Source organism: Sylvia atricapilla, chromosome 27, assembly GCF_009819655.1.
Source record: "Sylvia atricapilla isolate bSylAtr1 chromosome 27, bSylAtr1.pri, whole genome shotgun sequence".
Classification (NCBI taxonomy): domain Eukaryota; kingdom Metazoa; phylum Chordata; class Aves; order Passeriformes; family Sylviidae; genus Sylvia; species Sylvia atricapilla.
Window position 1 is genome coordinate 3064200 of NC_089166.1, and position 26561 is coordinate 3090760.

Sequence of the window (26561 nt, forward strand, 5' to 3'; positions counted from 1 at the left end):
TTGAATACTGACTCCTTGTTAAACCACTAGAATGCTGAACACGCCTCTGTGAACACACATGATAAAAAAGAACAAACCCTGGGAAAAGCTCTCTCAAATCTGGGGGTACAAATTCCCCTAGGCCCCACACAGGCCCAGGAGTGTCTAAAGATGTGAGGACTGAGTTAAAACCTTCCGAGAAATTAAGGTATATAAATCCACCTAGACATGAGGTAGAAATGCAAGTTTAGTTTTAAATAAATAGAGGATTTTTAAGTGCCTTAAAAATAAGAGGCTATGTTAGTAAGAGACCTAGTGCCTAGCCTAAAGTTCAGTGATATTGTCTTTCACAAAGTTTGTTAAATTCTAGTCATAACAAAAACAATGTAACCTTGCTAGAAATTCCTAGATAGAACAGATAGAGGTATATACATAGAACTTGTTTAAGAATTTACAAAAATTGTCACGCATCAATTTTAGCTTAGGATAGGTCTATTGTAGGGAGTTCATGTTCAAGCTTTATTGGCTAAAAATAGAATAAAATCCACTAATAATGTTAGAACACACTCACTTAGGGGACACTGAATATATGCTGTTGCTGCTGTTGCTTTTACTGCTGCTGCTAAGATGCTACTGCTTCTGCTTGAGACTTAGAGATTTTATGTTAGAAGCCTTCTGCATACTGCTACAGACTCTGGTAACTATGCCTCCATGGGACTGATTCAGTGATGCAATAAAGGACTTCTTTTAAAACTACCCAGCTTTGAGTCTTCAATGAAGACGTGCTGAAATCTTGGCACTTACTTCCAGCTCTTGAACAGGTAACAGGGGCTGGGGCTGGCCCTGTTGTGATGTTGGCCGGGTCAGGTGCCCCTCAGCCTCGCCAGACCAGCAGCTCATCTGAAATTCTGCTGCTGCTCAGTTTCACCAGAAACCGCTGGGCATGGGGAGGGGAAGCCAACAGCCCACAGTTAAAATTGAACAAAGCAGGGGCCTGAGACCATCCCTGCGTCCAGAGTGGTTGTGCTGTTCTGGCTGGGCCCCCTGAGATCCTGACACAGCCCCCAGCGTAGCCTGAATCTATCACTGCGACTGCTTTGCCCACCACCCAGCAAAAGCCATCACGACCATCAGCAGGCCCCTGGGCAAGATATTAACTCTTTCACTGCACAGATGAAGCTTGCAGAACATTGATCCTCTATCGAGTGAGGGAAACGGACAGAGAGAAGACACGTAGAGAAACAACATGAATACACCAAGGTCATGAACAAGGAGTCAAGTCCCAGATGGGAGGAGAATGATGAGATGCCTTAGTTTTAGGCTAGAATTCTTTTGCAAGGCCATGGTGATGGACTGTGATACACTAGAATATCCCTTTAATTCATGAAAGAAGTATAGGTGGATGGAGTGTTCAAACTGCAGACATGAGCAAAGGCATTCGTGCTGAAGGAAGTAGATACTGAAGTACTTGTGATCTCATAAGAAGCTTGAACAGAGAGAGATGAGACTGATGAAGACCCTCTGCCCCCAGGGAAAGAAGAAGACGACCTCTGTTACCAGAGAAAGATTAAGAGAACCTTTGCTTTTGAACAGCTCATCCTTAAAATAGTACCCCATAAGATTGACATGGCCCATGAACGCAGCTGTGGGAAGGCTGCATGAGATAGGAGGGACTTCGCAAATGTGGGTTTCTAAGAGACTCCTCTTTGTGATAATTGAAGCCATAAGGGAACTGTCTGCTTGTGGAGAAGGCTCCATGACATAGCAAAAGAGACCCCTCTCTCTAAGTGAACTGATGAAAGACTATTTTGGGAGGTGAAAAACTGACCAAAGTCCCAAGGTTTTGTCCCTCTATGTTGTTAATAGCAAAAGAAAAAAAATGTGAGGGAAGAAGCATTCTGAAGGTTTTATTCTGATTCTTCTTATTTTGCTTTTCTCTTGGTTCTGTTTAAAATAAGTTTTCTTTCTACCCTTTAAAATTTTGGGCCTGCTTTTCTTTCTTCTAATCCTATCTCACAGCAAACATGACTTAGTACTTCTAATCGTTGATTTAGATTTTAGCCAACGTTAGACTCACACTGTTAATTGGTGCATTGGCCGAGAAAAGAATAATTGGGAAACCAAAAGAACTGCATCTTGTAAAACCTCACTTGAAATGCTGAATTCAGTCTAAAGACCTCAATTCAAGGTAGGCATGGGATCTGCTAGAGCAGCTCCAGACACGGGGTGCAAAAATGATCATTCAGATACATTGCTCCTGTTATGGAAAAAGGTTGGGGAGAACTGAGGTTTTTGAGGCAGGAGAAGAGCAGGCTCTGGGGAGACCTTATTTCAGCCTTTTGATATGTAAAAGAGCATGAATTAAGAAGTTGCAGAGAGATGTTTTCTCAAGGCCTGCAATTATTGGACAAGGAGCAAGAGTTTTAAACTGAAATAGGATAATTACAGATGCGACATAAGGAAAAATTTTACTGTGATGAATGAGACACTGGGAAACATTGCCTAGAGAATGATGGGAAATCTTTCCATCTTGGGAAGGGTTCAAGGTCAGGTTTGCTCAAGCCTTATGTGATGCAGTGAAGGATATCAGTACCCATGGCAGCAGGGTTGGACTAGATAAACCTTAATGGCCTCTTCCACCCAGACCCATTCTATGACCCCATGATAACAGGAGTCTGTGAGAAGGCAGCACAATGCACTCGATCCCTCCCTTTGAGAACATCCTGCGATAAGATGGGATCTGCTGGACTCTAATGGGAATGCAGCAGCTCTGTCTAGTCAGTGAAACACTCACTGGTTTCACTGGCTTGTGTCACAGTGTTGAGCTGAGAAAGGAAGGAAAAGAAGTGCAAAGAGAATGAATATTTGTCCCTGTACAATGTAGGGAAATTCTATCCTGCTCCAAAGAGGCAGAAAGACTCAAAACCCCGAGGGTCACGCAGTGCACACTGAGCACAACCAATGCCAGCCTGTGCTGACAGCCAGTGCAAAACCAGCCCCAAAAACCCCTCCCAGAAACAGCCCTGGGCAACCTGTGCCCTGGGAGAGTGTCTGCAGGGCAAAGGATGACACAAAGGCAGGGGCTGGGTTGCAGCAGAATTTAATGAGTCAGAAGAGGGAGAAGAGGGGGATTGAGGAGGAGGCCACAGTGCAGGGAGCAGCTTCAGCAGGGGAGGCCCCTCGTGCCACAAAGGCCACTGCCCAAGCCCGAGAGGCCAAAGCCCCCAGAGCTGATGGGCACTCCCTGAGAGCTGAGGATGCTGCCAACAGCAGCAGAGGTGGAGGATCCCACGGCGGTGTTCTGTGGGAAGGAGCTGAGGATGGGGCCGGGCAGGGTCACCACCACGGGCGAGGGCTGGATGGCCACGGTGGAGTCCTGGCACTGCCTGACACAGGGCTCATTGCAGCTGTTGGCCAGCGGGGTGGGGCCGCAGGGCTGGCAGGGCCGGCACGGGCTGTAGCAGGACATGGCTTGGGGCTGCACAGGCACCTGGCAGAGAGAGCAGAGAGGAGCAGACTGTCAGGAGTGTTTGAAGAGCAGCCTCACCACACCGTGTTGGAGAGCCTTTCTCTCAGCCCCTATGAGCATCACCAGGAAGGCCAAAGCCAGGGACGCCCCCACCCAGCCCACAGTTCAGGGGACACCTCAGTCTCTATCCAGCCCTTCTCCACAACACAGTTGCCCTCTCCCATGTGCTTGAGGTAAGCAGCCTCAAGACTCAGCAGGACACAAGGAGGGAGGTACATGATTAGAAAACCCAGAGAAGTACGAGGTGGAAGAGAAAGGGAATGAGGAAGGGCACAAGGAGAACCCAAAGGAAGACAAGAAAGGGCTCAGAACTCACCTTGTTCCAACAAGATGGAGCTGAAGGGGTGGATGAGAGAGTGAGGAGAAGATCCTGCTTTTATACTACTCCTGCACTGCCCCAGGCCCACAGTCACTGCATCTGGGCAGTAATTTTCCTACAGACTCATCTCCAAAGCAGACTGTCCTCCCTAATGCCCCAGGTTGTGTTTTGGTTTCTGTCAACACTGCCATTTCTTCTCCTCATGCTGACATCGCCATTAGGCCACAGAGGCTCTTTTGAAGTGTTGCGATGAGAGGCCTGAGGCTTTCCTGAGCATGATCACGTCAGTACAGGCAGAAGATGTGCCCCCATGTGCTGCAGAGGTCTGTGCAGGCAGAGCATGTGGCTGTGGGGAAATGTATGGTGAGTGATTCTACAAACCCCTGTGAGGAATCTTGGTCATGTCTTCCCCCCAATGCAATCCCCTCCTGAGTACCTGAAGTCTTCTCTGAATGTGGGCATGCTGCATCCCTCTCTCTCTGTGGTGCCTCCCTGCTCAGGCCACAAGTCACTGGGCATTGCCTCTGTAGGCAGGTTTGTTACATTGCTGCTTTCAAACAGCTTCGCCCAAGGAGATCTCCTCCTTCAGGGAAGACATTTCCTGGTTTATTTGATAGAGTGATTGCCATGTCTGGGGGACCCCAACCTGTGCTGTCAGCAGGCTTGTAGACGGAGATTGTTGCCCTCCCTAATCCTGTGATTCCTGAAGAAGCCGTTTTGGGTTGGGCCTCAGTATCCTCTCTAGGAGATGAGTCTGTTGGCTCTTGGGATAGCTCCATATTCTTCCCTTTCTCCTCACCCCACAACGCAATTTTCTGCACATTTTTTACCATAATCTGCAGGGCACACAAGGGTGGGCCACTTTTACAATACACTTTGTCAGTCCTGGAAGCATGTCTGACCTGTGAAAGAGCTGCCAAGCATCCCTTTTTCCTAGGGCCAGGATGGAGCTGCTCTTGCTGGAGGGGGATTCAGCTGTGCCTTGGACAGGCCTGCAGACATCACACCCTCCTGGCTTGGCCTCACACCAAAAGGCTGACACACGGCCAACCCAAAATTGGAGCGTGACTTGCCACTGGTAGGGAGAGTCTCTCCCTGGAAATTTGCCTACTGAAGGCATTCCCTTGTCCTCCTGGGACGCGTCCCAGCTGCCTCCGTGTCTGCAGGGCAGGGCAGTGCATCAGCCTGTGGTGTATTCTCAGAGCAGGTTTTGTACCAGGGCTTTTCTGAGCATATTCCCTCCCTGAGCATCTCCAGGCATGTGGCACTGCAGGATCCTGCCAGGCCTCAATCCTTTGGGCAAGTCCACTCCTTCTCTGAGAAAACCATATTCAAGCACTGGGCTACCCCCACACACCACAGCTCCAGGCAGCCCCAAAGGCCACTGCCCTCAGCCTGACCTGCTTGGCAGCACTGGGGTGTTCTCAGCACTGACAGTGTGTACTGAAAACTTTGTATGTATGACTTTGTACGTCCCCCAGGTCAGGGTGCAAAGGGTGAAGCCAAAGTGCATCATGGGGTGAGGAGAGGCGGAGACAGACAGCTGTGTTTCAAGAGCCAACATGTCCCTCAGGGGGTGAGAGGAGAGCCACCTGAGTCCAAAGGGCTTGAAAGATCATGGCCTTTTGAGAGGACATTGCTCTTTGCCCACAAGCCTGCTGACAGCACAGGTTGGGGTCCCCCAAAGATGGCAATGAGAGGAGAACACTGACGTGATCATGCTCAGGAAAGCCTCAGGCCTCTCATCGCAACACTTCAAAAGATCCTCTGTGGCCTAATGGCCATGTCAGCATGAGGAAAAGAAATGGCAGTGTTGACAGAAACCAAAACACAACCTGGGGCATTAGGGAGGACAGTCTGCTTTGGAGATGAGTCTGTAGGAAAATTACTGCCCAGATGCAGTGACTGTGGGCCTGGGGCAGTGCAGGAGTAGTATAAAAGCAGGACCTTCTCCTCACTCTCTCATCCACCCCTTCAGCTCCATCTTGTTGGAACAAGGTGAGTTCTGAGCCCTTTCTTGTCTTCCTTTGGGTTCTCCTTGTGCCCTTCCTCATTCCCTTTCTCTTCCACCTCGAACTTCTCTGGGTTTTCTAATCATGTACCTCCCTCCTTGTGTCCTGCTGAGTCTTGAGGCTGCTTACCTCAAGCACATGGGAGAGGGCGACTGTGTTGTGGAGAAGGGCTGGATAGAGACTGAGGTGTCCCCTGAACTGTGGGCTGGGTGGGGGCGTCCCCGGCTTTGGCCTTCCTGGTGATGCTCATAGGGGCTGAGAGAAAGGCTCTCCAACACGGTGTGGTGAGGCTGCTCTTCAAACACCTCTTATGTCTGCTCCTCAATGTCTTCTCTGCCAGGTGCCTGTGCAGCCCCAAGCCATGTCCTGCTACAGCCCGTGCCGGCCCTGCCAGCCCTGCGGCCCCACCCCGCTGGCCAACAGCTGCAATGAGCCCTGTGTCAGGCAGTGCCAGGACTCCACCGTGGCCATCCAGCCCTCGCCCGTGGTGGTGACCCTGCCCGGCCCCATCCTCAGCTCCTTCCCACAGAACACCGCCGTGGGATCCTCCACCTCTGCTGCTGTGGGCAGCATCCTCAGCTCTCAGGGAGTGCCCATCAGCTCTGGGGGCTTTGGCCTCTCGGGCTTGGGCAGTGGCCTCTATGGCAGGGGATGCTTCCCCTGCTAAAGCTGCTGGCCATGGCCCTGGGGAAGGAACCCAGGGACTCACAGGATGGAACCACCCTGGGGATGCAGCATGGCCTTGGTCCTTCCTGAGGGGCTGATCAACCCCAGCAGCTTGCGCAGAAGGATAGGGCCAGCCTGGGCTATTGGCACGACAGCCTGTCCCTGCCCATCCCTGCCTCTGTCCTCTGCCACTCCCTCCTTTCCCTCTTGTGTTCTTGTTCCCTTGTGCTCTCTAGGGCTATGAGCCCCACACAGCCATCCTGGGAAGGACCTGCTGGCTCTGCTCCTTCTCTGGAACAGGCAGATGGACACCTGCTGGGATCTCTGCCACAGCCATGTGATGGAGATTCTACTGTGGCCCTGCTGCTCTCTGCTCTGAGGCCTCCACTCAGAGTGACCTTGTTCTCATATTTGACTCATTAAATTTCTGTTGCATCTCAGTCCATGCCTCTGTGTCATCCTTTTCCTGTTGTTGGTGTCCCAAGGTTCCCAAGGAGAGAAGTTTCTAAGGGATGGTTCTGTGTGACTGATTTAGGAGAAAGCGTTCGAGTGCTTTTCAAGACTGAAGAGTTGAATCTACTTTATCATGGTATTGCCGCTTTCTATCCTTCTTGGTTTGCCTGGAGCTGGTAGAATGACCCAAACCTCTTCACTGGCTCTTGTCTACTCCAAGGATGATTTTATCTCTCTGACCAAACCATTCTCCACTCCACACCCAGCAATCCCTGGGCCTTAGTCAAATGCTCTGATCCCCTCCCCATCCTGTTCACCCTACACCAAACTCACTCCCCTTGGTCCAGGTGGTTCTTGCATTACAGCCCGTGCCCAACATGGGGATGGCCCCAGGCGAGTGCTGAGCAGAGCGGCATCGCCGCTCCCACCCATCTCCTGCTGCTGCTCCTGCTGGCACAGCCCAGGATGCTGCTGACAGCCCTTGGTGCCAGGCCACAGTCAGGGCAGTCACCCCTGTTCTGATGTGAAACACAAAATCCCATTTACCCGGCCTTGCTTTGGGGCTGCTGCTTGCCAGGGGCTGAGGGAAGTGTGAAGAACAGGGATGGTTTGTCCCAAGTCACCCGCCTTTCAGGGCTCTGGGGATATGTATGTCACTGTGCTCAGCTGTGTCCTGCAGAATTTTAGCCCTTTCTCAGCTGCTCCTGGACAGCCCTTTGAGTCACTCAGCCCACACCTGCTGCCTCTCTTCCTGCACAATATCTTTTCCTTCCTCCATCTCTCCAAAATCTTTCCTGGGAAGCACTCGGCAGAGACAAGGAAGGAGCAGGGCAAAGAGGACAAGCACTGCCTGTGGGTCTGTGTGGTGTTATGAGCAGCACTAAGCACTGAGCAGTGGTTCTCATGATCTGCTGACCCAGTAGGAATGGGGAGAATTGGAAAAGCAAGAAAGTGACATACCCTGGCATCAAGATCAGGACATTCTATGAAGGAATGGGAGAAAAAGAAAACACCAAGTGGTTCCAAGGCAATCATGTGGCACCAGCAAACTAATGCCAAGCAGTGTCCAAAGATTGGCTACTCTGGGAAGACTGTCCACAGCTTTATTGCTAAGCACAATATTATATCTGCCCAGGGTAGAATCACCATCCCTGGAGGGATTTAAAAGACATTTTGTTGTGACACTTGGGGACATGGTTTAATGTTGAGCTTGGAAGAGCTGGGTTAATGGTTCGACCCCTTAATCTTAAAGGTCTTCTCATACCTAAGTGATTCTATGATTCTGCATGATCTGGAACAGCCCTTTGGTCAGTTGAGGTCATTTGTCCTGGTTGTATCAGCTCCAGCTGCTTGCCCACTCCTGGCCTCCACTGTGAGTGACACAGCATGAGACAGAGATGGTCTTGATGGTGGGTCAGCCCTGTGCAGAAACAGGTCAGGCTTTGGCATGTCCTTTGCACTGGTTTAGCCACACATTTGAAGCACAGAACAATACTGACTGCTCTGAAGATAGTGACCTCCAGTCAACACTGGTACAGACTGATGTAAGAGGCCTCAAGACCACAATTACCTTAAACACTGTCAAGGCCACAGAATAGGAAAAGCCACTACAAGTGGGAACTTAAGGTAGGCACAGAGAGAGGAATTTTCAACCTAAAGATGTTAATTCCAGGCCTGGTGAGGCATATCTGGGAGCATCTGGACAAAAATTCCTGTGGGAAAGGAAGCAACTGCTTATACACATTCCTTCCCAAGCTATGGGCTTGTGTCTACACCCTGAGGATACCCAGAACTTGGACTGTACCAAGGTGATACCCCAGAAGAACAACTCAGGGACCCTCAACACTGAGAAGACCAGAAGGAAAAACCAACAGGATGCCTCTTGATCCACAGGGTGGTGATATCTTTCAACTTTAACTATCTCTCTCTCTTCCTCACTCCCACCCTCCTCTATCTCCTGTTTCTTTCTATCAGTCTCTACCTCATATTTACCATTAAATAAAATTCATACTATTGATTTCTGAGTATGGTCTCACCTTTGTTTGGGCAGAGGTATTTCTTAATTATCAGATCAAAATCACTGGTCCTCCATTCCATCTCCTGTTGTACCCTGGGGTTTTTCTTGATTTGTGCCTGCCCCTGAAGAATGATGGCAGCCAGGGCAAGATAAAGTGCCTTTCCTTCTCTTCTCTCTCTTCCTCTTTCCTCCTATCCACTTCCATGAGACTTTTGGGGTTTCTGCCCTTCCAGGGCCCTCCACAACTCAGGCTTCTCAACCAGTATCAGCAGTGGCCACATGCCCCTTCTCCAGAATGAGCACCAAGGCCAAGAGAGAGGTCTGGGCAAAGCTGGATCTGATGGTCAGAGGATCAGCTGGAGCCATGGCTTCCTTCTTCACCTGCAAGTTACAGTGTCCCAGGAGAATTTGGGGAGCATCCAAGGATTTATACTCGTGGGCTCAATGTCCAAGTGGAAAACAGTGATTACTGGTGTTCATCAGGGATCAATACAGGGACCAATATTTGTTAATATGTTCATCAATAACATAGATAGTGGGACTGAGTGGATGCTCAACAAGTTTGTGAATGACACCAAGCTGAGGCTTGAGGAAAGTGTTTAAATTTAGACAGATATTGGCAGATTTGAGAATGGCCCATGTGAAACTCAGGAACTTCAACAAGGCCAAGACTGGAAGATAAATGGTTTAGACCAGCTCTGCAGAGAAGGAACCAGAAATAATGGAGGTAGAAAAATTGGACATGAGCCAGCAAAGTGTTCTGGACATCCAGAAATTCATCCATGTCCTGATCTGCCCAAATAGAAATATGGCCAGAAGGTCAGCTCTCGTTAGACCCCACCTAGAGTGTTGTGTCCAGCCTGGAGTCCCCAGTTCAAATAGTCATGGACCTGTTAGAGCAGCTCCAGAAAATGGCTGCAAAAATGATCACATGGATGCAGCACCCCTGCCATTGGAAAAAGGCTGAGGAACTTGAGTTTTTCAGGTAGGAAAAGAGCTAGCTCTGGGGAGACCTTATTGCAGCATTTCAATATGTAAAAGAGATGGATAAGGAAGTAGAGAGAGGACAGGGAGCAACATTTTTAAACTGAAATAGAGTAGATGTAGATATAAGGGACATAAGGGAGAAAATAATGATGTGGTGGGAAATGGAAAATGGCATATATCATCATGGGAAGTGTTCAGAGTGACTTTTAATGGACCTTTGAGTTTCATTAGAAGTGATACAGTGGCACAATACTGTTAGGAAGGGTTTGCCTGGCACCTGATGGGAAGCTGGAACTTGTGTCCTTGCAGTAACACATTCCCTGCTTGGTACTTCCAATGCAGTGCTGAGCTGAGTGAGAAACAATGAAAAAGTGTGTGAAGAAGGTACACGTTAGCCACTGAACTGTTTACAGAAATTCCATTCTGATGCAAAGAGGCAGAAAGACTCAAAACCCAGAGGGTCTCTCAGTGCACACTGAGCACAACCAATGCCAGCCTGTGCTGACAGCCAGTGCAAAACCAGCCCCAAAAACCCCTCCCAGAAACAGCCCTGGGCAACCTCTGTGCCCTGGGAGAGTGTCTGCAGGGCAAAGGATGACACAAAGGCACGGGTTGGGTTGCAGCAGAATTTAATGAGTCAGAAGAGGGAGAAGAGGGGGATTGAGGAGGAGGCCACAGTGCATGGAGCAGCTTCAGCAGGGGAGGCCCCTCATGCCACAGAGGCCACTGCCCAAGCCCGAGAGGCCAAAGCCCCCAGAGCTGATGGGCACTCCCTGAGAGCTGAGGATGCTGCCAACAGCAGCAGAGGTGGAGGATCCCACGGCGGTGTTCTGTGGGAAGGAGCTGAGGATGGGGCCGGGCAGGGTCACCACCACGGGCGAGGGCTGGATGGCCACGGTGGAGTCCTGGCACTGCCTGACACAGGGCTCATTGCAGCTGTTGGCCAGCGGGGTGGGGCCGCAGGGCTGGCAGGGCCGGCACGGGCTGTAGCAGGACATGGCTTCGGGCTGCACAGGCACCTGGCAGAGAGGGAAAGAAAAAGTAATGCAGGGTTTTTGAAGAGGAACCCATCACCACACCAGGGAGCTGCTCTGTCAAATCAAGATGGTAACAAGAGCTGGAGATGTTGTACTGATGCCCACAGCCTTCTCCTTCCATTTAGCCAAGAAGTTCTCTGCCAAGAGCAACCAAGTCCTGGGTGATCCCACCTATCCCATCACTCTGACTCTTCAGTCAAGTCCCAAGCTCTCCCTATGCACATTTATTTTTTTCAAGCCCCTCTCCCATCATAAGCAGCTCCATAACCTTGCACAGAACTAAGGAGCAGGTACATGCAGAAAACAGAAGGAGGGAGAACAGGAGTGAGAGGAGAAAAGTCTTCAACCTTACCTTGTTCTCACTGAGATGGAGACAAGAGGACTGGATGTAAGAGTGAGGAGAAGGAGTTGCTTTTATTCTTCTCCTGCACCACCCCAGGCCCACAGTCACTGCACTAGAGCAGTAATTTTCCAACAGACTCATCACCCAAACAAAATATCCTCCCTAACGCCACAAGCTGTGCTTTTGCTTCTGTCAATGCTGTCATTTAATTTCCTCATTTCTGACATTCCTGCTCTGCCTTGCATGATCCTTTCATGTGCTATAACAAGAAGATACCCCATGAAGAGTCATGCCGGTGAATGCAGAAGTACAGGAGGGGTCCTGTGCAGGCAGATGGTGGCTTGGGACAGTGAAGTGCTGTTTGTAATTGGAGCGGGTGAGCTCCAAGTCAAGGATTGCCTGAGAAAAGTCAGAGCATAGAAGGGATGCACAGGCCTCACCTACCTGGCCTGAGGCTATTCTCAGGCTGTGGTGAGGGGCTCTCCTGAATACTTTACAGAGTTAAAGATTTGCAGAAAACATCTCCCTGCCATGTGAGACACATCCCTGGGCTTCACATGGCATGACTTCTCCTGGCATTAGTGCTTCCTCATGCTTCCTTTCCCCTGACCCAAAGGTTACCTCAGCCTGGAGCACGAATCAGCACCACTGGAGAAGCTGGAAACTTGCCCATCTCCCCAGTGAAGGAGAGCTGGAAAGACCCTGCAGTACCACATGCCTGAGGATGCTCAGGGAGGGGACGTGTTCAAAAAGACCCTGGGTGCAAACCCAGCTCTCAAACCACATCAAGCAGGGCTGTACTTCCCTACCCTGCAGACATGAAGGCAGCTGGGGCGCGTCCCAGGAGGGCAAGGGAATGCCTTCAGTAGGCAAATTTCCAGGGAGAGACTCTCTCTACCTGTTGAGAGTCACAGTCTAATTTTGGGTTGGCCTTGTGTCAGCCTTGTGATGTGTTCTGTGCAGGCCCATGACCCACACACAGCTGAATTCCCCTGCAGCAAGGGCAGCTCCACCCACACCTCAGGAAAACCATCTTCAGTCACTGGGATGTTCCTTGTACAGAGCTCCAGGCAGCTCAAACATTGCCCAGAGCTCAAGGGGCTTTCAGGACAATCAGCTTGTTTTGGAAAAGAATCCTGAGCTAATATGGGGCCAAAGTGTGGGGCCAAAGTGTATGGTCAGCTGAGGAGAATGGGAAGAACAAGGTATTTACTGAACCTCCACACGCCCTTACAAGAGTTAGAGGGGACCCAACTCCTTGAGGCATCTCAAGGAATCCTGGTATTCAGGAGAACAAAGTTATCTTCTCTCCCAACTGCTGATGGCACACATTGGTAACCCCACAAGGCAGCCATGAGGGGAGACAACCTTGCCAAACAAACTGCCACCTGAGGAGAGGACAAGCTTGGTGGAAGGGTATGTTCAGCCGTTTACAAAGAGGGTAGAAAACAACTAAAGCATATTTCCCAAGATAGGTGTCAGCTGTCTGCACAGACCCCTCCACCACATGAAACTCAACATCTGCATGTACTGATGTGTCACTGATCAGAAAACCCTTGGGTCTTTCATTTCAATGCTTGAAAGAATCCTTGGAAGCCTCTTGGTCACATCAGAAATGAGGAAACGAAATGACAGTGTTGATGGAAACAAAAGCACACCCTATGGCATGAAAGAGGATGTTTTGCTTGGGAGGTGAGTCTGTAGGAAAATTACTGCCCTTATACAGGGACTGTTGGCCTGGGGCAATGCAGGAGCAGTATAAATGCAGAACCTTCACTCTCTCATCCACTCTTTACAGCTCCATCTCACTGGGAACAAGGTGAGTTTCAAAGACTTTTCTCTTGTCCTCTACCTTATCCACCTTTTGGTCCTCTTGTGGATTGTCTCTATACATATTCTAAGGCCCTGAGAATGCTTATTCTGGGAGAGGAAATGGGGCACACAGAGGGGAAAGGAAAAGGCTCAGGCTTCACAGAGATGCCTCCAAAGCCGTAGGCTACGTGGAGTCATCCCTGGTTCTGCAATTCCTGCTGACTTCTTCTGAGGGAAAGGAGATACCTGTGGGCTCCCGGTGAAGTCCTTTACGGATTAGGAAAAGGGTCTCCCTCATGTAGGGGGGGACAAATATTATACTTAAAATATCCCTCACGCCTTGATTTACTTCCCTCTCCCTTGATTTACTTCACCTTCTTCCAGGTGCCTGTGCAGCCCCAAGCCATGTCCTGCTACAGCCCGTGCCGGCCCTGCCAGCCCTGCGGCCCCACCCCGCTGGCCAACAGCTGCAATGAGCCCTGTGTCAGGCAGTGCCAGGACTCCACCGTGGCCATCCAGCCCTCGCCCGTGGTGGTGACCCTGCCCGGCCCCATCCTCAGCTCCTTCCCACAGAACACCGCCGTGGGATCCTCCACCTCTGCTGCTGTTGGCAGCATCCTCAGCTCTCAGGGAGTGCCCATCAGCTCTGGGGGCTTTGGCCTCTCGGGCTTGGGCAGTGGCCTCTGTGGCACAAGGGGCCTCCCCTGCTGAAGCTGTCCATGCACTGTGATCTCCTCCTCAATCCCCCTCTTCTCCCTCTTCTGACTCATTAAATTCTGCTGCAACCCAACCCATGCCTTTGCGTCATCCTTTGCCCTGCAGACACTCTCCCAGGGCACAGGTTGCCCAGGGCTGTTTCTGGGAGGGGTTGTTGGGGTTGATATTGCACTGTCTGTCAGCACAGGCTGGCATTGGTTGTGCTCAGTGTGCACTGAGAGACCCTCTGGGTTTTGAGTCTTTCTGCCTCTTTGGAGCAGGATAGAATTTCCCTACATTGTACAGGGACAAATATTCACTCTCTTTGCACTTCTTTTCCTTCCTTTCTCAGCTCAACACTGTGACACAAGCCAGTGAAACCAGTGAGTGTTTCACTGACTAGACAGAGCTGCTGCATTCCCATTAGAGTCCAGCAGATCCCATCTTATCACAGGATGTTCTCAAAGGGAGGGACCGAGTGCATTGTGCTGCCTTCTCACAGACTCCTGTTATCATGGGGTCATAGAATGGGTCTGGGTGGAAGAGGCCATTAAGGTTTATCTAGTCCAACCCTGCTGCCATGGGTACTGATATCCTTCACTGCATCACATTAGGCTTGAGCAAACCTGACCTTGAACCCTTCCCAAGATGGAAGGATTCCCCATCACTCTCTAGGCAATGTTTCCCAGTGTCTCATTCATCACAGTAGAATTCTTCCTTATGTCGCTTCTGTAATTATCCTATTTCAGTTTAAAACTCTTGCTCCTTGTCCAATAATTGCAGGCCTTGAGAAAACATCTCTCTGCAACTTCTTAATTCATGCTCTTTTACATATCAAAAGGCTGCAATAAGGTCTCCCCAGAGCCTGCTCTTCTCCTGCCTCAAAAACCTCAGTTCTCCCCAACCTTTTTCCATAACAGGAGCAATGTATCTGAATGATCATTTTTGCACCCCGTGTCTGGAGCTGCTCTAGCAGATCCCATGCCTACTTTGAATTGAGGTCTTCAGACTGAATTCAGCATTCCAAGTGAGGTTTAACAAGAGCAGATAAGAAGTGGAGAATCCCCTCCTTTTATCTTCTGGCCGGTGACACATGTCCATGTGCAGTCCAGATTTGAAGCTGGCTTTGTAGTAGCCAACCCTATCACATCCTTCTCTGTGAAAAGGAGTCTCTGAAAAGGAGGGCCCAGATGAGGTGCTTTTGTGAGAGCACCATCAAAACAAGAGGAACTGCCAGCAGTGTTCCTGGACACCAAGGACTGTCATCAACATCCTGGGCTATCAGAGCATGACTGTCAACAGTATATTGATGGGAGCAAAGATCCCACCCTGCTCAGCCCTCTCCAGATGGCATCAAGCATGCTGTGCTGCCACTGGAATGTCACACAAAAAGATCTCCAGCAAGGGAAGTGAAATGTGTGAAGATTGACCAGGATGGGGAGCGAGCTTGAACATTTATTTGTGGAAGAGTGACTGAGGACACAGGCTTGGTGACAACAGAGAAGGCTTTAGTGGGAGAACTAAATCTTTTCTTGGAATATTGAATGGTTGCTGAATAGTAACAGGTAATTCTTGCAGGTAGACGAAAGCAGAGTAATTTCGAAATGTGACACTAAATATGAGTAATCAATGCTGTTTTATCATAATGAATGCGATGTTGACAATCATAGCAATACCACTTCCAGCAATGCCTGCCCAGAACCCTAGAGCAACCCCTGCCTCACTGGACATGTTGGGTGAGCATGTGTAGCAGAAAGGATGACAAAGAGGCACAGGCTGGGATGCAGCAGAGATTTAATGAGTCGAAAGATGAAAAAGAAGTCACTCTGAGTGGTAGACAGAGCACTGATGCTCTGTCCCTGGTCTTGTACCACCCTGTGAGTCCCTGGGTTCCTTCCCAGGGACATCTTGAGCAGCTTTAGCAGGGGAGGCCCCTCATGCCACAGAGGCCAATGCCCAAGCCAGAGAGGCCAAAGCCTCCTGGGTTATGGGCTAGGTGGGTTCCTCCCTGGCCTTGATCATTCTTGGTAGGGCTTATAGGGGCAGAGAGGATCTCCCTCACAGTGTGGTGATTGTGTGCTCTTCAAACACTCCTCATGGGTTTTCTGGCCATCTCTGCCAGTTTCATCTCCAGACCCAAGACATGTTTGTTTACACCCCATTCAGTTCCTGCCAGCCCTGTGGCCCCAGCCCACTGGCCAACACCTTTAGTGAGCTGTGTCAGGCCTAATCAGCAGGAAAGGAGACATCACCAGTGGAATAGGCAGCAGCTGCCTACCCTAGCCAAGGACACCTGGGAACTAATAAGCCTTAAAGATGTAATTGTCATGGTTTGGCCCAGGTGAGCAGGAGGGGCCATGGGTAAGACCTTCATGGTCATTGATACAAGCTCATGTCCTTCCCAAGATGGGAGAGAGGAGGACTCTCTCTCCCTTCCAGGAAAAAGGCTGCCTCTTCCAGTGGGAAAAAGCCTGGGGGGGAACCAAAGAGGTTGGTTTACTTTCCATGTAAATAGTTTCTTTGTGTCATAACTTTTGTTATTGCTGTTGTAGCTCTTACTGTTTGTTTTCTTCTCTCACTGCTGTTTGCAGTAAATAGTTCTTATCTCAAACTGTGATCTTTTTTGCTTCCAGCTGGAGGAGAAGAGGAAGCCAATGTAGGTGTGCAGTTTCTTTTTAACAGGACTACTAAATTGGAGAATACAATCTACAGAACCATGCCTGAGCAATGCGTCTCTCCCTTGGAATCTCAGGATAGTGACAAGAGGGAAAGGATGACACAGACACATGGGCTGGGATGCAACAGAAATTTAATAAAGCAAAATTTGAGAACAAGGTCAGTCGGAGTAGAGGCCTCAGTACAGAGAGCACCAGGGTCAGCAAAGAATCTCCATCAAATGGCTATGGCAGAGATCCCAGCAGGTGTCCATCTGCCTGTTCCAGAGAAGGAGCAGAGCCAGCAGGTCCTCCCCAGGATGACTGTGTGGGGCTCACAGCCCCTGGGAGCACAAGGGAACAAGGACACAGGAGGGAAAGGAGGGAGTGGCAGAGGACAGAGGCAGGGATGGGCTGTGCTTGCCAGGAGCCCAGGCTGGCCCCGTCCCTCTGCAGGGGCTGCTGGGGCTGCTCAGCCCCTCAGGAAGCACCAAGGCCATGCTGCGTCCCCAGGGCGGTTCCATCCTGTGAGTCCCTGGGTTCCTTCCCCAGGGCCATGGCCAGCAGCTTTAGCAGGGGAGGCCACAGAGGCCACTGCCCAAGCCCGAGAGGCCAAAGCCCCCAGAGCTGATGGGCACTCCCTGAGAGCTGAGGATGCTGCCAACAGCAGCAGAGGTGGAGGATCCCACGGCGGTGTTCTGTGGGAAGGAGCTGAGGATGGGGCCGGGCAGGGTCACCACCACGGGCGAGGGCTGGATGGCCACGGTGGAGTCCTGGCACTGCCTGACACAGGGCTCATTGCAGCTGTTGGCCAGCGGGGTGGGGCCGCAGGGCTGGCAGGGCCGGCACGGGCTGTAGCAGGACATGGCTTCGGGCTGCACAGGCACCTGGCAGAGAGAAAAAGAGGAAGCAGAGCACAAGGAGTGGGTGAGGATCGGCCTGTCACCCCACCATGAGGATGACCTTGTTTCTCTCAGTGCAAAAGTCTTCCCAAATCATGACAAAGTCCATAGATATCTCCACCTCACCAACAGCTCAAGAGACACCTCAGCCAAGCCCCAGTGTCTGTGTCTGCCACACCTCCTGCCTCTTTCCATCACCCATGGCAAGGAGCCCCAGTGCCAAGATGGAGACAAGTAATGTGCTTAGAAATGTATTTGAAGGAGGACAAGGAGGAGGAGAAATGCTCCAAACTCACCTTATTCCCAAGGAGCTGAAGATGGGAAGAGTGGATGAGAGAGTGAGGAGAAGGAGCTGCTTTTATACTGCCCCTGCACTGCCCCAGGCCCACAGTAACTGCACAGGGCAACAATTTCCCTATGGACTCATGTCCAAAGCAAAACGTGCTCCCTAATGCCACAGGGTGTGTTTTGGTTTCCATCAAGGCTGTCATTTATTTTCCTCCTTTCTGACATCCCCACTAGGTCATGGAGATCCCTTTCATGTTCAAGGATGAGAAGCCAAATGATTTTTCTTGCAGGAACACATGAGTAATGGTTGGAGTCAATAATCTTGGAGGTCTTTGCCAATCCTTGTGATTCTGGGATTCAATAATTCCCTGATCATTGGCCGGAATCAGGTCTCAAACAGAGCCGTGTGCCACTGGGTTCCCTCTCAGTATCTGGAGGAGGTGTTGGGTGTCTGGACCGTTCCTTGTTCCTCCCTCTCTCCTCACCCACCATGCCCTTTGGCTGCACAGTGTGGAGCCTCACCTGGATGACACACCAGCACAGGCCACTTCTCCAGCACATGCTGTCAGTGCTGAGGACACATGTGACATGTGAGGGAGCTGCCAAGCATCCCTTTTTCCCAGGGCCAGGATGGAGCTGCGCTTGCTGGAGGGGGATTCAGCTGTGCCTTGGACAGGCCTGCAGACATCACACCCTCCTGGCTTGGCCTCACACTAAAAGGCTGACACACGGCCAACCCAAAATTGGAGCATGACTTGCCACTGGTAGAGAGAGACTCTCCCTGGAAAATTGCCTACTGAAGGCATTCCCTTGTCCTCCTGGGTCATGTCCCAGCTGCCTCCGTGTCTGCAGGGCAGGGAAGTGCATCAGTCCGTGGTGTGTTCTCAGAGCTGGCTTTTGTCCCAGGGCTTTTCTGAGCATCCCCAGGCCTGTGGCACTGCAGTTTCCCCAAATCTCTGTCATGCTGGGGGAATGGAGGAGATTTCCCTCCCTCTCCAGTGGTGCTGGGGTTGTTCTCTAGGCTGAGGAGGCATTTGCAGCATTGGAAAGGGGTGGGCATCAGTCCCAATGCCCTGCAGAAGCCATAGAGCTTTGAAGGCCAGGATGTGACCAAGCAATGGGGCTGGGTTTACTGAAAGCCCTTTTACAGCTCCTCAGCCTCCAGGAGAGCTCCCCTCCACAGCCAGGTGTCTTTGACCAGGAAAGTGAGTCCTTGTGTGCATTCTGTCCCTCCATCAGGATCTCATCCTGTTGTCCTGTGATTTGCCTTGACTTTCTGTGGTTTTGTGAACCACATGGTGCCCCTTAGTTGCTGCCAGCTTTTCTGATCTCTGGCTCTTCATAGGTACCCGTGAAGGCACATCTGATGTCCCAGATGCCTGAGTGGGTGGAAGAGTCGGCGTGTTTGAAGTCCAGAGTCTGTGCATTTCTATTTGTATCCTCCCTAACCATCTCCTTGTGTCCCCATCTGCATTCCCTCACTGCCAGCACCTCCCAAGTGGTGTTTGGAGGAGTTTTCACTGACACCAAGGCTTGTGTGCCCATCAGCAGGTTGCATACACTCATGTCAGTGCAGTCTGTTTAAATGTTCCCACAGCTGATCCTTCTCCTCCTCTGCTCTCGGCAGGTTTTTCCTACCCCTGTTTCTGAGGAGTATCAGGAACCTTATCCTGTGACAGGAAATGTTGCCACTGAACACCAAGGCCAGAAGCCTTGGAGAACGTTCCCCTGTCCTGTAGCCCCTGACCCCAGTGAAGCTGCCCCAGGCAGCCTGGGCTCAACCTTCCCTTTTGCTGTTCCCTTTTGCCCTGTGTGGAAGATCTTGTTTGCCACCACAAGCTTTGCTGATTCAGCCCCAGGTGGGCTTTGGCTTTCCAGCTGCAAACCTGGAATACTCAGCCTGGGAAACGTTCTGCATCAGCACAGGGCATGAAGAGGAAGGGAGAGGAAAGCATTTCCCTGGAGAAGCAGTGTCCAGTGGGCAGTGGAGTGAGGTGAGAGGGGGGAGAGCAGCAGGCAGGACGTGGTGGGAGGAGAGGAGCCTTTGGCTGCTCTGCTGCTCTGTGCAGGGCAGGGCAGAGCTGGGGCTGTCCCCGCAGAGGCAGCTGCCAAGAATGGCAAGGCACTGCCCCGAGCCAACATCCCCTGCCTGCACGGGACCCTCCGGCATGGGGGGCACATCCTGTGCCTGCAGGGACACGCTCTGAGCCCAGCTGTGCTCAGGCCTCGCAGGGCACACGTGGAAGGAGCTGCAGCACAGAGCAAGCAGGTCAGAAATGAGGAAATGAAATGGCAGCGTTGATGGAAATCAAACCACAACGTGTGGCGTTAGGGCGGATATTTTGCTTTGGAGGTGAATGGGTTGGAAAATTACTGCCTTCGTGCACTGCCTGTGGGCCTGGGGCAGTGCAGGAGCAGTATAAAAGGGGGATCTTCTCCTCGCCCTCTCATTCACTCTTCTCACCTCCATCTCCTTGGCATCAAGGTGAGTCTGAAGCCCTTTCTCTTCTTCTGCCTTTGGGCTTTCTAATCACATTCTCTGCTTTAATCCCATTGGGTTGTTGAGAACAGCTTTTTCTGGGAGAGGGAAGGGACAGAAGGTGTGTATGGAGAAAGGCTGGGTTTGTCTGAGATGTTTCCTGAGCTCTAGCCAATGTGTGGAAGTCCTTGGTCTTGGTCACTCTTCAGGAGATTCTTGGGGGCCTCAGCAACCAGTGAGGATGCTGGGCCTCTCAAAGCAAAGAGGCTGAGCTTCTCTTTGCTTTTGTCTGTCATGGGGCACCAAATGACGGCTCTGACACAGCCCTTTCTCAGCTCTGCTTCCACTCTCCCTGTCTCACAGGTGCCTGTGCAGCCCCAAGCCATGTCCTGCTACAGCCCGTGCCGGCCCTGCCAGCCCTGCGGCCCCACCCCGCTGGCCAACAGCTGCAATGAGCCCTGTGTCAGGCAGTGCCAGGACTCCACCGTCATCATCGAACCCTCACCCGTGGTGGTGACCCTGCCCGGCCCCATCCTCAGCTCCTTCCCACAGAACACCGTGGTGGGATCCTCCACCTCTGCTGCTGTGGGCAGCATCCTCAGCTCTCAGGGAGTGCCCATCAGCTCTGGGGGCTTTGGCCTCTCGGCCTTGGGCAGTGGCCTCTGTGGCCTCCCCTGCTAAAGCTGCTGGCCATGGCCCTGGGGAAGGAACCCAGGGACTCACAGGATGGAACTGCCCTGGGGACGCAGCATGGCCTTGGTGCTTCCTGAGGGGCTGAGCAGCCCCAGCAGCCCTTGCAGAGGGACGGGGCCAGCCTGGGCTCCTGGCAAGCACAGCCCATCCCTGCCTCTGTCCTCTGCCACTCCCTCCTTTCCCTCCTGTGTCCTTGTTCCCTTGTGCTCCCAGGGGCTGTGAGCCCCACACAGCCATCCTGGGAACCTGCTTGGAATACACACCTCGAAGAACAAGCAACTGGTATTTGCCTCTGGTGCTCTCTGCATTGGCATCTCTGCTTGGATTGACCTAATTTTCCTGGTTTGACTCATTAAAATTCTTTTGCATCGCAGCCCATGTTGTCCTCTCATTTATTCCCCTAGAGATCCTCTCCCAACATGCCCAGAAAGAGAGATGATGCCCACGGCTGGTTGTGGGTGGGGGTTATGCACTGGGATTGTGGGAATGGTTGTTCACAGGGTGTTAACACAGGCTCAATTTAAATTTTCTGAGTCATGCAATAGGTAACTCTGTTTTCTAATTTTCTCCACTGACCTGGGGCTGGACAGCATGGCCTAATGATCTTCAGTGATGAGAAGGATGATTTTTGGTGTCTCTCCTAAAGCATTCCCTTCTCTACACTCAGCAATGGGCCTTCCCTACACTTCCTGAGTCTTCAGCTTCTTCTCTCCAGCCAAGTGCTCTGATCTCCTCCCCATCCTGTTCGCCCTACACCAAACTCACTTCCCTTGGTCCAGGTGGTTCTTGCATTACAGCCCGTGCCCAACATGGGGATGGCCCCAGGCGAGTGCTGAGCAGAGCGGCATCGCCGCTCCCACCCATCTCCTGGTGCTGCTCCTGCTGGCACAGCCCAGGATGCTGCTGACAGCCCTTGGTGCCAGGCCACAGTCAGGGCAGTCACCCCTGTTCTCATAGTGTGATGTGCTGCTTTGAAAGTGGCATGTCAGTCACTCTTTTGTACATTTCTGTTGTGAATGTTGCTGAGGTTATAGTCAATTGCCTTGTCTGATCCCTGTAAATTGTAGTTATCTCATCCTGCGATCTTTGCTTTTTGTGCTTCCAGTTCTTCTCTTCAGCCCTCCACAGTGGAGAAAGAGAGGAAGGGCTGAGAGCAGCACATGGTTTTTTTTGGAACATTAAACTGGAGAATACCACTGTCAAACCAGGACAGAGATCCTTCTGTACTTTGCAGCCTCATCAGCAGGAAAGGAGACCTCACCAGTGGAACAGGCAGCAGCTGCCTCCCCTAGCCAAGGACATCTGGTCATTAATAAGCCTTAGAGATGTAATTGTCATGGTTTGGCCCAGTTGAGCGTGAAGGGGCATGGGCTCTCAGGTTTGGGTTTCTGTGCCCGAGATTCAGGTGGCTAAGAGTTTTTTGCCTCTCAATGCCCTGAGCCATGTCACAGGAAAGAAGCGGAGTCTTCAAGGTCTTGTTTTCTCCATTTCCCTGTTGTTTATTATTTCATATCTCGCAATGTTCTCTGTGCCCAGCCGAGATCTGAACAGCAGCTGGGACACGAGGTGACTCCTCCTGCAGTGGGATGTCACAGCCTCTTTATTCAGAAAACCACATTTCACTTGTTTACAGTTTTTTTCCAATACCTCTCACCTACAAAAAATGTTCAACTCTACTCTGACCCAATCTCCTTAGACTCCTTTGTGGCACTGTCACCAGAAGATGGAGGTCAGGGGAGAAGAAGGAAGAACCAAGATGCACACCCTAAATCTTCCATCTTGTCCCCCATGTACATACATTCTAAAAACTCAAAACTACATAATTTTTCATCCTACACTAAGCTGAACTACTGTTTTCACATCTTTGTGGTTTGTAATTCTTCTCTCAATGTTGGAAGCTGTTCCCATGGACTGAAGTCAGAGGCAGTGTCCTCCTGGGCTCTGTGCCAGGGTCTATTACCCCCCTGTACAACTCCAAGACCCCCCTGGACAGATCCAAGAGCCACTTTCTCAAGTCCCAAACCTCTCTGCTGAGGTGGGTGGCCTTCCAGGGCACTCAGAGGAATGCCCTGGACTCCAACAATGGGCAAGACCTTCATGTTCATTGATACCTAGCTCATGTCCCTCCCAAGATGGGGGAGAGGAGGACTCTCTCTCACTTCCAGGAAGAAGGCTGCTCCTTCCATAGGGAAAAAGCCTTGGGGGGTGAAGGCACATGAAATTGGTTTACTTTCCATGTAAATAGTTTCTTTGTCTCATAGGTTTTCCTATTAATATTGTGGCTGTTAGTGTTTGGTTTTTGATCTCATTGCTGTTTCCAGTGAGTAGATATCCCAGACTGTGATCTTTGACTTTTGTGCTTCCAGCTGGAGGGGAAAGGGAAGCCACTGTTGGTGTGGACTTGGTTTTTCGGATTGGTTTGTTTGGTTTTTTTTTTTAGGGAGGAGGTGGTTGGTTGTTTTTTTTGAGCAGGACTACTAAATTGGAGAACACCATCCCTAAACAACAACAGTGATAAGCCAAAATGTTCTGTGCCAGTGGGGCAGATTGCAGCTGGCATCTCTCATTCCAGGACATTCAGGAAAATCCCTTAATGATGTAGTAAATCAAGATGTCGATGCGTGTCTGTGTATATTTTGCTAACCTGGTAAACTATTCAAGGTCCGTGTATCCTATAGCTTAATTATGATCATTGCCATACTGAAAGTCACACCTGCAGGTCAAAAAGATGCTGTGCCCAGGTAAAGACCCTTCCCCTGAGCGTGTGTAGAATTGAGCTGGGGTGGTATAACTTGTATGGAACTGAGGAATCAATCCCAGTAGAGGGGCTGTACTTGGAAAGCTTCAAACTCTGAATATCTGTGTACCGATAATGACATGGAAAGTCTGGTGGGTATGCTTGGTTTGGGGAATTCCACCAAGCATCCAGGCTTGTGCAACAGACATAAACAATCAATGTTTCTTCTGAGTGTGATTACTGAGTTGTTGCACAGTGAGTAACAAATCTGATATTGTGGACAACACAACCAAACCCATTTTGTGACTCCATGGGAGCACAGGTCTGTGGGAAGGCAGCCCACTGCACTGTGTCCACATTTTGGGAATTCTGTGGTTATGATGGGACCTGCTGGAGCCTGATGCTAGATACTGATGGAAGCCGGTGCCTTTGTCTTGTCTGTAACACATTCACTGCTGAGTACTTGTGTCAAAAGTTCAGTTTAAAGAAGGGAGAGAAAAGAGGTACGTGGTTGTCCCTGGACTATGTAGGGGAATTTTATTCTCTTCTTGGTTAATTCTACTCTATTGTAAGCAGCCCTGCAAAGGAGGACTTGGGGCTGCCTGTGGGATGATTGGCCTGCCACAAAGCACAACTGTGCTCTGGCAGCCCAGAAAGCCAGCTGTGTCCTGGGCTGCATCCAAACCAGCTCGGGCAGCAGGCCAAGGGAGGGGATTCTGCCATGCTCAGGTGACACCCCACCTGCAGAGCTGCCTCCAGCTTGGGGCTCCCAGCACAGAAGGACATGGAGCTGTAGGAGCGAGCCCAGAGGAAGCCAAGATTATCCGAGGGATGGAGCAGCTCTGGCAGGAGGAAAGGCTGGGAGAATTGGGAATGCTCAGCCTGGAGAGGAAAAGCTTTGGGGTGAGGTAATTGTGGCCTTGCAGTACCTGAATTTATGGTCAAGATGGGGAGAGCCTGTTTACAAGAATCTCTAGTGACAGGACAAGGGGAATTGGCTTCACATTGACAGAGAGTTGATTCAGACTGTGTATCAAGAAGGAATCCTTTATTACCCAAGGGTGGTGAGGCAATGGCACCCGTTGTCCAGAGATGCTGTGGCTGCCCCTGGATCCCTGGAAGTGTTCAAGGCCAGGCTGAGATGGGGCTTGGAGCAATGTGGGATACTGGAAGGTGTCCCTGCCCATGTCATGGGGGTGGGACTGGGTGATGTCTAAGGTCCTTTCCAAGCCAAGCCATTCTGGGATTTTATCTTTCCTTTGACATCCATCAGGACAGGGAAATTCAGAACCCCGAGGGTCACTCAGTGCACACTGAGCACAACCAATGCCAGCCTGTGCTGACAGCCAGTGCAAAACCAGCCCCAACAACCCCTCCCAGAAACAGTCCTGGGCAGCCTCTGTGCCCTGGGAGAGTGTCTACAGGGCAAAGGATGACACAAAGGCACGGGCTGGATTGCAGCAGAATTTAATGAGTCAAGAGAGGGAGAAGAAGGGGATTGAGGAGGAGACCACAGTGTAGGGAGCAGCTTTAGCAGGGGAGGCCCCTCGTGCCACAGAGGCCACTGCCCAAGCCCGAGAGGCCAAAGCCCCCAGAGCTGATGGGCACTCCCTGAGAGCTGAGGATGCTGCCAACAGCAGCAGAGGTGGAGGATCCCACGGCGGTGTTCTGTGGGAAGGAGCTGAGGATGGGGCCGGGCAGGGTCACCACCACGGGCGAGGGCTGGATGGCCACGGTGGAGTCCTGGCACTGCCTGACACAGGGCTCATTGCAGCTGTTGGCCAGCGGGGTGGGGCCGCAGGGCTGGCAGGGCCGGCACGGGCTGTAGCAGGACATGGCTTGGGGATGCACAGGCACCTGGCAGAGAGAGGGAAGGGAGAATCAAGGCATGATAGGGGTTTGAAATGCAACTTGTCACCCCAAAATGACAGGGATCCTTCTTCTTAGCCCCAGTGTGTCCCACCAAAATAATCAATTCCTTGGAGGAACCAAATCCCCTTGTAGTTCAGGAGATACCTTATTCTATATCCATCATTTGCCATGCTATACCTTCTCTCTCTCATGGTAAGCAGCCTCAAGACCCAGTACTGGGTCTTTGGCATGTGAGAAGAATTCTCAAAAGAAGATTATATGGGAAGAGTGGAACGAAAAGGAGAATGAGAAGGAGGATAAGAAACAGCTCCAAACTCACCTTTTTCCCAGTGAGATGGAGAAGATACAAGTGGATAATAGGGTGGTGAGAAGGGCCCATTTTTATACTGCTCCTTCACCGCCCCAGGTGCACAGTCACCGCATGAGGACAGCAATTTTCCTACAGACTCATCTTTAAAACAAAATATTTGACCTAATGCCTCAGGTTCTGTTTTAGTTTCCATCAACTCTGCAATTTCATTTGCTCATTTCTGACTCACCCCCTTGGTGACAGAAGCGCCTTTCAAGTACCTGGATGAGGAGCTCTGGGATTTCCTGCTGAGGTACACATCAGTACATGCAGAAGATGTGCTCCACTCCCTGGAGGGGCCTGAGGTCTGGGGAGATCTGGTGAGGTCTGGGCAGACCTGTTTTCAGCAGGAGGGATATGCACATCTTCCCTCCAAGGCATTTGCTCTTGGATACCCAAAAGCCACTGTGCCAGATTATGGAGCCCATGCCTCTCCCTTCTTGCTGCTTCCCTGCTCCTGCCAGGAGCCACTGGGCATTGTCTGTGTACACAGGTGGGCTGCACTGCTGTTGTCAGATGCCTTCACTCAAGGAAATCTCCTTCTGAGGAAACAATTGGCACTTGAAAGTCATCCCTTCTTGTGACAGTGTCTGGGGTCCACAAGCTACATTATCATTAGGCTTGCAGAACAATGTTGTTCATTCCTTGATTCCTCAATAAACCTTGGACCTCTGCTCTCCTGATGCCACCATGAGCTCTAGCAGTAGCTTTGGGCATGGCAAGCAGCAGAGTCAAAG

The 26561-nt window shown here is 51.1% G+C and overlaps 7 protein-coding genes across 7 annotated transcripts; 3 read left to right on the top strand and 4 right to left on the bottom strand.

The window, feature by feature from the left end:
* Positions 1–3078: 3078 nt before the first annotated feature.
* Positions 3079–3448, bottom strand: LOC136372154 (feather keratin 1-like). Its single transcript, XM_066336621.1, has one exon. It carries the CDS (start codon positions 3446–3448, stop codon positions 3143–3145), a length of 306 nt encoding a protein of 101 aa, XP_066192718.1. The 3' UTR covers positions 3079–3142.
* Positions 3449–6200: 2752 nt separating this feature from the next.
* On the top strand, positions 6201–6506 carry LOC136372295 (feather keratin 1-like). The gene has a single exon (XM_066336848.1). The coding sequence runs from the start codon at positions 6201–6203 to the stop codon at positions 6504–6506; it is 306 nt and encodes a 101-aa protein (XP_066192945.1).
* A 4087-nt stretch (positions 6507–10593) lies between these two features.
* Positions 10594–10960, bottom strand: LOC136372155 (feather keratin 1-like). The gene has a single exon (XM_066336622.1). The coding sequence runs from the start codon at positions 10958–10960 to the stop codon at positions 10655–10657; it is 306 nt and encodes a 101-aa protein (XP_066192719.1). The 3' UTR covers positions 10594–10654.
* A 2127-nt stretch (positions 10961–13087) lies between these two features.
* On the top strand, positions 13088–13865 carry LOC136372293 (feather keratin 1-like). Its single transcript, XM_066336845.1, has 2 exons — positions 13088–13151; positions 13528–13865. Exons 1-2 carry the CDS (start codon positions 13088–13090, stop codon positions 13863–13865), a joined length of 402 nt encoding a protein of 133 aa, XP_066192942.1.
* Positions 13866–17073: 3208 nt separating this feature from the next.
* LOC136372131 (feather keratin Cos1-2-like) lies at positions 17074–17370 on the bottom strand. Its single transcript, XM_066336600.1, has one exon. The coding sequence runs from the start codon at positions 17368–17370 to the stop codon at positions 17074–17076; it is 297 nt and encodes a 98-aa protein (XP_066192697.1).
* On the top strand, positions 17369–20854 carry LOC136372132 (feather keratin Cos1-1/Cos1-3/Cos2-1-like). The gene is made up of 2 exons (XM_066336602.1): positions 17369–17431; positions 20537–20854. Exons 1-2 carry the CDS (start codon positions 17369–17371, stop codon positions 20852–20854), a joined length of 381 nt encoding a protein of 126 aa, XP_066192699.1.
* A 4215-nt stretch (positions 20855–25069) lies between these two features.
* Positions 25070–25439, bottom strand: LOC136372294 (feather keratin 1-like). The gene has a single exon (XM_066336847.1). It carries the CDS (start codon positions 25437–25439, stop codon positions 25134–25136), a length of 306 nt encoding a protein of 101 aa, XP_066192944.1. The 3' UTR covers positions 25070–25133.
* Between the last annotated feature and the right edge of the window lie 1122 nt (positions 25440–26561).